Source organism: Leptonotus elevatus, chromosome 2 (genome assembly GCF_054856555.1).
Source record: "Leptonotus elevatus isolate MCC_2025b chromosome 2, RoL_Lele_1.0, whole genome shotgun sequence".
Taxonomy (NCBI): Eukaryota; Metazoa; Chordata; class Actinopteri; order Syngnathiformes; family Syngnathidae; genus Leptonotus; species Leptonotus elevatus.
Genome location: NC_141240.1, coordinates 19,935,306 through 19,945,324, shown reverse-complemented (window position 1 = coordinate 19,945,324; position 10,019 = coordinate 19,935,306). Strand labels below are relative to the sequence as shown.

General features: G+C 40.2%; 2 protein-coding genes across 2 annotated transcripts; one reads left to right on the top strand and one right to left on the bottom strand.

Moving 5' to 3' along the window:
• The first annotated feature begins 1,419 nt into the window (after window positions 1-1,419).
• arl6ip6 (ADP-ribosylation factor-like 6 interacting protein 6) lies at window positions 1,420-2,417 on the top strand. Its single transcript, XM_086070224.1, has 4 exons — window positions 1,420-1,692; window positions 1,830-1,883; window positions 2,044-2,170; window positions 2,262-2,417. Exons 1-4 carry the CDS (start codon window positions 1,530-1,532, stop codon window positions 2,359-2,361), a joined length of 444 nt encoding a protein of 147 aa, XP_085926350.1. The 5' UTR covers window positions 1,420-1,529; the 3' UTR covers window positions 2,362-2,417.
• Window positions 2,418-2,625: 208 nt separating this feature from the next.
• On the bottom strand, window positions 2,626-8,601 carry slc19a2 (solute carrier family 19 member 2). Its single transcript, XM_086070223.1, has 6 exons — window positions 8,406-8,601; window positions 5,796-6,347; window positions 5,305-5,551; window positions 5,044-5,236; window positions 3,928-4,069; window positions 2,626-3,496 (listed from the first exon to the last, which is right to left on the bottom strand). The coding sequence occupies exons 1-6, from the start codon at window positions 8,526-8,528 to the stop codon at window positions 3,362-3,364; spliced, it is 1,392 nt and encodes a 463-aa protein (XP_085926349.1). The 5' UTR covers window positions 8,529-8,601; the 3' UTR covers window positions 2,626-3,361.
• Window positions 8,602-10,019: the final 1,418 nt, after the last annotated feature.

Genomic DNA, 10,019 nt, shown 5'->3' with positions numbered 1-10,019 from the left:
GCAGAAAAGAAAAGTTTCTATATGTTACACCGCGGTGAGGTTGTCTCGTCTGGGCTTTTAGTGTCTTGTCATTTCCTGTTTTATTTTGAAAATTCTGACTGCTTTCGTTTCAGGTCACTTGCCTTTCCTCATGTAGTGTCAGTGTCAACCCTGATTCCTGATTGTGTCCACCTGTTTCCCATTAATTACCCTCATGTGTTAAATGGTCTGCGTCTCCCTTGTCTTGTGCCAAAGTGTTTTCGTCAGAGTCACTCCAGCCAGTCAGTCGTAGTCCTCAGCCTTGTTGTCCTGTCTTCTGTGTGAACTTTTGTTTGCAACTTTGCATAGCCACAGTACAGTTTTAGTTTAGGAGTTAGACATCCTCCCTTTCGGAGCGCCTTTAGTTTAACATTTTATAGCCTTTGTTTTTCCCTCTAAATGAGGAGTTTTATGTTTAATAAATATCTGCCTTGGCGGCAAATTCCTATCTCTGCGCCTGAGTCCTAAATCTGCCACGCCTTGTCACTTAGACTGGGTGGTTGTGGGTTAAATCCCTGGCCGGGTCATACCAAAGACTATAAAAATGGGACCCATTGCCACCCTGCTTGACATTTAGCATTACGGGTTGGAATTGGGGGGGTAGATCACCAAATGATTCCTGAGCGCGGCCCCTGCTGCTGCTTACCGCTTCCCTGAGGGGATGGGTCAAATGCGGAGAACGAATTTCGCCCCACTTAGGTGGGTGTGACGATCAGTGGTACTTTAAACGCCAACCACCAGTCACGTACATGGACAGTATGAACTACCTTATAAATGCGGAGTGCGTATACCTTTGAACAAACGTGTGATCTGAGCAGATCGTGGGTTCATCCTTTCTGTTGACACTGGCTAAACCACAGTCAGATCACGTCGCATCACTGATTTAGTGAAATCACCTTCGTGTACTCGGATCTTTGGAATGGAATAGAATCCCGATTCCCAATTTACAAGTTCCGTCAGCTTTCTTTGTACAACCATGTACCCAACACGAAACAATCATTTTGCTTATGAAAAAGAACACTTGTTTGTTGAAATTTACAAGAGTACCCCGTGCCAACAGAAGCCTCATAACGATCCTGATCATGAATCAGGTGTGTTAGTGGAGAGAAACATTGAAAACAGGCTGGATATAAGGGCTCTCGAGGACAGAACTTGGCCCCTGTGCTCGGAAAACCAAAAAAAAAATGGTGGACGCATGACGTGAGGACGTCACATGGTTTTATTTATTTATAGAGAATCCAGTCATGTACATAAATCAAAAATAATAACAATCGAAAATACAAGCATGGGGACATTATAAAAATCTGATTTGAAAATAAGACTAATAACGTAATATAATGATGTAATGACTGTAATAATACTTAAAAACACATAGGAGCAGAAATCTACCAGACAGTGCCCAGCCTGCCGGGAAATAGACGAAGAAGAAGAGTAATGCACTTGTTTGCGGAAGTGAAACACAAAAGTTTTTTTCTTCTTTTTTTTAAGAGAGATTTGTTCAAAAGAAGAAAATGCAGCATACATCCCATATTGGAGCGGTGGTAGGGGGAAGGTCGATCAAACACCGTAATGGCTTTAAACCGTGGACGATAGTGGCGATGTCTGTAGTTGTTTCTGTGGTAGTTGTAATTGCTGTTGGCGCTTTCTGCGCACTTCTGGACCCCATACTGCAAGGTAAACGCTAATATTTATGTTGGTTCGTACGTCTAAATACAATTTAGGTACAGAGAGTGTGTGTATGCGTATGCGCGCACTTGTGTGCGTGTGAGTGGGGAAACGTGCTTGCATCCAGTGATGTGTAATTGTTTCAGAGTTGCGGGCAGGCATAGTGAAGGAAGAGGATGGGGCAGAAGTGAGGATGTTGGGTGAGTATTTATTGTAAGGACTGTGTCACTACCCGGTTATTTTAACGTTGACCTTGATTGAACTCAAAACAACCAACTATCTCAACGCAAATTAAAAACGCCATTTAAAAAAAAAAACAATTCACACCCCTGCTCACAAGATGTATATTTTGGCGTGTAGGTTTCTGGAGTATCCTGGTTCTTTCCGTATTAGCAGGATTCAGTTGCTGCCTCTTCTCATGGACTCTCACCTACCTCAACTCCTACAAACCAGGCTTGGTGTCACCAACACTGCTTACACTGTGCAGGTATATAAAAAAAAATAATAATATATATATATATATATATATATATATATATATAAATATAAAAAACTAATTTCAGTGTTGTTTTGTTTAGTTCCAGAGACAAACACAACCAAGATTTTCTCTTGGATTACACCGTTGCTCTCCTTAACGGCGCCATGGCAACGTTTACAGTCATCTGGAGCCTGACCTGACTTTGTTTGATCAACTATAGTGATGTGATGTGCATAAAACAGTTTTCAACAATTAACTTTTGAATTTGACAATTTTATGGATTTTCTTTTTCTTTTAAATCCATGTCAAAATCTGAATACGTCAAAACAAAAATGATTTTGCATCGTTACCTAACTACATTATTCTAGCATGCAACTTTTTGTGGTATGCCACAGAAGACATTCAAAACCTATACTAACACATTTATAGATAGATAGAACCAACAAATGTGTACAACAGTAGTATGTAAATGGAATTAAGTGACATTTAATTGTAATCAATGCAAGTAAGAAAAAAAAGTAATGTAACAGAAAATCTTTAGAGTCTTTCAAAATTCAGTGTTCTAAACCTCATAATAATGACACATGGAGACAGACACAATCTTTCAAACACGCACACATGCGCACGCACGCACACACTCACACTTATTTGGTTCACAATTCATGGACAAATCAATACAGTTTAACACCTTCACGAAATATACAGTAATACATTCTAGATTATCTTTTGCTGTAACTTGTGATTTCAGGCACACAAATATATATTGACTATGTTCATATTAAAAAAGAGGATGTGGGAGAACATGAGAAAGTACACATACGGTATTGCTTTCAAGTCTAAGGCCTCAAATTGATTTAAACAATACAAATACAAATACGATGGCTAAAAAAATTCATCTTGTCTACAAATCTATATCCAACTGTGTTTTTTCTTTTTTAAGACAAAAAAGTTGCTTTAACTTGACTAGTTTCGGCGCCAAAACTAGTCAAGGTAAAGCACAATTTTAAGTATTATACTATACTTAGAAACAGCATGTTTTTATGTATCAGTGCAGTCAGTTTAACACTAAAACTTATGATTGCGTTTTGTCAGTGGCAGAAGTGCTTAGTTGAATGTAAACAAGCAAAAAAGAAAAACCCACAAGCTCGTTTGCTGTACTTGTGAATAGATACTTAAGATTCATCCATCATCACGTCAATATTACGTGCTGTCGGTGTCTGCTGGACTTCTGGACAGGACCTCTTGATCAGAGTGCTGCCTGGTGGCCATTTTGCAAACCCCGGCGAAGAGGAACACAGCAGAGATGACGGCAAAGTAGCCACCGTAGATGTAGAACTGATGTAGGAAGACACATCAACCACATCGTAAGCACGTATATTTGTGAATTTAAACTATAACAACAACTGGACACTGCATTAGGTACACCCTGGTAATGAGATCCAGCACAAGAGCTATGACCAAAATGTCTTTCATTTATAAGAAAATGTTTCATTTTGACTGACACCGCAACAGAGTACGTTATAGGCACCTACTGAACCCGAGTCTATCAGATGCCACAAGATGAAGGTCCTCAATTCAAGAAAACATAGTTAGAAAAATCACCCAAAAGGTGAATTTGCGAATGCCCCAACTGCGAACATGCGGGGACTCACTTCACTTGCAGTGCGGTTCTACACGACTGCAAACTTTAACCACTAAGACTAGTTTTCATACTGGAACTCATGACATCATTCAGGTGTGCCTCAACACGTGTCACCATATTTCACCTGGGTGAAGACGTCCAAGCCCAGGCCGGCCGAGTCCACCACCACCAGAGTGAGCAGAGACTGCAGCAGCAGAGCCACGAAGGTGTTGACGCCAAACACCAAGGCGTAGCGCGGCATGTCAAGATTGGAAGCGATTTGATATCTGCAGAGGAAAGAAATATCATGTAAAGCAAGTGGGAAACATTCCTTCAGTTCAGTTGCGTTCATGCTAATGTGTGTAATAACCACCAAAATCTGCGCTTAATTTAGAATCTGCACTAGATGCAAAAAAATAACTTGAAACTCCCAAATGCACTTCACATAGTTCCTTGGTTTAGTTTTTTCTTCTTCTAGCAAATAACAAGAGTATAGTTTAAAAGAAATTCCACAAATAGGTACATTTTGCAAATTCCAAAATGTGTATATTTGGGGTTTAGTTCAAACTGTTTTGGTAGGCAATGATAAAAAAAAAATTAGGGAGCAGCATCAATCAACTACTTGTGATTTTTTGCTGCTGGCGGCAGGGATCTCTTTTTATTCACTGCAGTCATGACTGGACTTTACTTCAGTATTCTCAGACTCACTTCAATTTAAAATCCAATGGGGTGGTCGAGCGAAAGAAAATATATATTTTTTTTAATGGGTGAAATGTAGTGATGGCAAAGAAAATGGCACTCTATAACATAAATATCTTAAAAAACATACAGTGATGACATAATTAAATGGAATGAAAGCAATTGAACAATTTTTGTAACATTTTTGCTTCAATTCCATGAGACATTGTGCTGCACCATCTGGTATGCACAATTTTGGCCACTTGAGGGCAGTAAAATACACAGATATGACAGTCACAACACTCAGCAAGCCGCAGTAATAATAGTCGTTCTTTGCAGAAAATAAATATATTCCATTACATTAGCAGCCATTTTGCATTGTTTGTTAGCATTAAGCTAAACAGACTTTGAAGCCATGTAATTTAAAAGCAAAGTGTGTCATTTTCCTTGTTTTAAGTTGAATGCGACAGTAAACTTCAACTGGTAAGTCAAAGCACAAATAAATAAATCTGCCCAACAAAGGCTCATATCTCACTTGTGGAACTAACAGTACAGTACAGTATACAAACGGTGGCGAGCTTACGTGGCAACCGTGATAAGCAGCATATAGGTAGCTTTGAAAAGGACGTAGGAGCCGTAACACAGCCAGATGCTCCCCAGCGTCACCATGACCAGCACGCACGCTGCCATAAGCAGCGACAGGGCCCACAAGACCAGCTCACCCCACACAGTCCAACGCACAGGCAGGTGGCCCACCAGGAGGGCAGCCACAGCCCCTAAAGACATGCTCAGTTTAGACATCATTTCCAGCATTTTCATTCACGGGACACCAATCTTGCAGAACCTAGCAGTGTGGACAACGTCTCCACGTAACCGTTGTAGATGTCGTATTCGCTGGAGGGGCGGATGTTCTCCCACAGCGCTTGGGCGTAGTTGAGCACCTGAAAGTATCCGCATGTTGCCAGCGCCCACCAGAGGGACCACGCGAGCAGGGGACCTCGTCTGTAACAGTGGAGGAAGTCAGCCAAAAGCATCTTCACCACCTCAGGGAAGCCACAGCTTCCGTTTGTCTCCTCAGACGACGGAGACACCTGATTGACACAATGGACAAATTGTTGAACTGCGAAACATCAGTACCGACAAAGTAAGAGAAAATCCGTTGCGTAATTGATACCCCTCACTAGAAAGATTCATAATTGCCTATAGATGCCGCAAGATGGCGGCAGAACACTACATGAAGCTCCTCAACTTACTTTAACACAGTTCCTTGGCACCAAAATGTCACATGACGTCCCCAAAGCACTACTTTAGTAGATACTGCAGTATCGGACTCACAGTGGCGACGTCCTGCTTGTCAGGCGGCTCCTTGTTGTCAACCTTGTCGACGAGGGCGCTGCTGTAGTCACACTGCCTCTCTGGCGCCCCCTCTGGTTTCTTGTGGAAAAACAAGCTCCTCTTGGGCATGGGCAGAAACCAAGGCGGGAAAAAGGCTACGGCGGCCGATGCGAGCGTGGCCCACACCAGGTGCACCAACCGCACTTCGGCCACGGTGAGGAGCAGCTGGCCGCTCAGCGAGCCGGCGGCCGAGCCGAAGAGAGTGACACTGCGGCAGTAAGCCGTCACCCTCCGGTAGTGCGCGGGCTCCACCACGCTGTAGATGTACGAGAAGTAGGCCACCTCCGAAGCTGTGGCCAGTCCGAAGAAAAACTCCAGCAGCTGCATTGCCCGAAGGCCCTGTGCTTTGGCCAGCATCACATAAGTCACCACAAAACTAGTCGCCTGCAACACCAACACGGGCTTGTAACAGAGGTAGTCCGTGGCCAGGAAGACGGGGAACAGCAATGCCAGATAGGAATATGTCCAGATTGGGTAGATTTTGCTGACAACCTACACAAAGCAAAAGACAAAATGAAATTCAACATATTTTCATGTTTTCACAATCTACAGTTAGGGCTGAACATTTAACTCATTCACTGCCATTGATGGCTATAGACGTCAAAAATTCATTTCAAAACTATTTCTATTCGCTGAAAGCCATGTCTAATATAACAATATTGCTTTGGCGCCATTTTGTGGCATCTTTGGGCCAATGAAGGTGCTTGATTTAGTTAAGACATAGCCTTGTCTAATAGGGAAAAAAAGTTCTTTGCTGCCATCATGTGACATCTGTAAGTAATTACAAAGCTATTTTGATTGGTGCCAATTACTTATGAGAATATTAACTCATTCACTGGCATTGATGGCTATAGACGTCAAAAATTCATTTGAACTATTTTTATTAGTTTAACATTTTTTCCCACTTTTGTTACCAAGAGTATGAAAACCTAGCATTTTTTTTTATTGTACATTTAAAACAGATATAAAATGTGTGGTTAATTGTGAGTCAACTAGTGAAGTCATGCGATTTATTATGATTACAAATTGTAATCGCCTGACGCCCCAAATTTGTAATAATGTTTTATTTTATTTTTTTAATTAATTCATTGCCGGCTATAAACGTAAAAAAAAAATCATTTAAACTATTTCTATTTAACATTTTTTCCACTTTTGTTGACAAGAGTATGAAAACCTAGAAATGTTTTATTGTACATTTAGAACAGATATAACATTTGTGATTAATTGTGAGTTAACTAGTGAAGTAATGCGATTAGTTACAATTAAAAATTGTAATCGCCTGTCGCCCCTAATTTTTAATATATATTTTTAAAATTAATTTATGGCAGTGAATGAGTTAATCACATTCATATTGACATTGCAATGTTTTAGAATACAATTTTCAAATCACAAATATTGTACCACACTTGTTTGGTAGTTTTGATAAGTGGTTGTGGTGAAGGTAAATCAAAGTGTTTAGCAAGTTATCAATTTTAATTGAAGCAGAAAAATTTACTTTTTCATATTTAGTCATTTGTCTTTTCTTTTTTTTTTTTACCAAAGCCTAACCAAATAAACCAAAACAATAAATAAAATAACTATTTTGTTGTTTATTGCTTTTCAGTATCAGTCAGGATTACCTTAGAGTAGTGATTTTTAACTTGATTATCTGTGGTTTGTCATTTAGGCCTAACTGTTTTATATTTTGATGTTATCATGTTTTTAAACATTATTGATTTGCCTTGTGTTTAAATACTTCAGTGTGAGATTCTCCTCACCCTGCATAACAAAAACGTTCTTTATTAATGTAGATGGAAAAAATATTTGAGATTAACCACAAATCCCAAAAGCATTTGGCATTGGTTTTCTTTAGGGATTACAGTCTAAAACCAGCGCTACTTTTACTAACTTGTCCAGGACAACAACAAAAAACTACAACAAAACTAGCATTTGTCCACTGTAAGAGGGTTTTAAGAGAGGTAATTCAAAGGTCTGCAGTACGCACAACAACCAATGGACATACAGTATGTATGTGCACAGTCCAATGTCTTAAGTAGGTCAAATAAAGCTCACCTGTCAAAAGGCTAAATGGAATTTTAGGTTCATTGTGAACTTTCACCCGAAAGCCCAATATTCCTACTTTTTGAGAGCCATCAATCTATCGTTGGGAGAGTAAAGACTCTTTAATCCATTTACATCTGTTATCTTTTTAATAAGTAATTTCTCAGCCTTTTGCAAAGCTACTTCAACTTGTGTATAGAATTTTGAGGTTGAGAAATAAATGTAACAATTTTGGAATATGGCTTTATGAAAGAACAAAATGTGGGGGGAAAGTGAAGTGAATACTTTGCAAATGCATTGCGCTTTAGTGCCACATACTGATGGCGGAAGCAAGAATGAAGCAATATGTTTTCAATGTCACAACGTCGGCTAAGTTCCTGCCTACCTTTCTGAAAAGAAGTACAGTAACACAAAGCGGTCGATTTAGTTCAACTACAGGCAATCGAGATTGTACCGGTCGCGTGGTATCCGCGTACTGTACGGAGTATTTCGTTTGGGTAGCATCCTCACCTGCGCCTCGGTCAGGTTCTTGTCTGGTCCCATCAAGTAAGCGGTAAGGAAAGGTTCCGACGGCCTCAGGTTGGAAAATAAGCCATACGCGCAGAGGCACAGGGTTGGGTACAACAAAGACATGTTGTACGAAAGTTACATGACCTCCACAACCACATCAACTTTGACTCCACTGTACACACACTGGTGGCGACACTAACACTTCTTCGTTAGTCATATACCGATTACTAAGTCTTTTGGCACACTACTGCCACATGGTGGTTAGAGTATAGCGCTGCACGGAGAACAGATAAATTATTTAAAAAAAAAAATCTAAAGAGCTCAGTATTGTTCATTCGGTAATGTCATCATCATTGCTCTTTTTTTTTGTATGTGGGTGAGAATGTGTATGTGCGTGCGTGCGTGCGTGTATTTGTTAGCTCACCAAAAATCCCATACCGTTCACCTAAACCGAACACCGCCGTCAGGAGACCCGAGGGGTCACCCACTGCTCTATACCGCGGTCCCCAACCGATGGCACCCCCACAAGTCCCCCCCCAGTTGTGTGGTGCATTAAAATTGGAGGGGAGTTGTAGGACAGATAAATTCTAATACAAAGAATAAACTACATTTAAACTTATTTTGGTAAGGTTTTGTTGGTGTGTTCCTTATAGCTGTTATACGTCATGTACAGCCATTAATTCCCGGATGTGTGAAAAGGACTTCAGTACTGTTGGAAAATCGTTCTGTTTTCCCGTGTTCATAATGTTGATTATCAAATTCAGACAATGAGATCGGTGAAATCAGGATTTATTTTTACATAAGCTTATGGACACATGAAGTCGACCAAACGCCGTCATGCTCTCCCTCATGTGTGTCGCTCCTCTTCCTGTTCCAGTCAGTAGTATCCTTTCGTGACTCTTCAAACTCCTCCCCGTCTTCTTCTGCCAATCCTTAGCCGTTCCTCTCCTTCTCAAACAGTCACATGATACATCAATACACATCGCCAAAATGCTCCCCCTCACTCACAAGATAACGATTTACGTTGTTTTCAGAGCAAGAAGAGATGTCACTCCACCCCCTCCTGCTCAACCGGTTTGTAAAAGACAAAGGAATCTTAATTAACACATTCGCTTCAACCCCCCCACACCAACTTGAATTCTCACACAGAGACATACTGAGTAAATTAAAGCAGTTATGTCCACTTCTAAATAGTAATATTATAAATCAAACAGTTATAATTAAATTAATTCACTTCAGTACATAATTTTATTTATTTTTACTGTCATTACTACGGAATAATTTGCACAACAATAACACTTATCTGCATGCACCCACATTGACCTCTTTATTGGCTTACATTTTGCTAAGACACAAAACAACAATCACAAAAAATAGCTAATGTTACATTTTTGTTTTAACCAAACGCTAGCTAGCATTAGCTCAACTTTTGTGCCATTGTTAAAGTAGACAATATTTATATTCTACTCTTTGCGTGTTCAATTAACTGAATGGTGAGATTCTGGTGAAGAAGTCCCTTTGCAAAGGTATCATTAAAACAGAAGCTTCTGATGACAAAAACTGACGACACTCAAATCGTGTTCTGTTCAGATTGTGTCTTCTCTACTCCGGCAC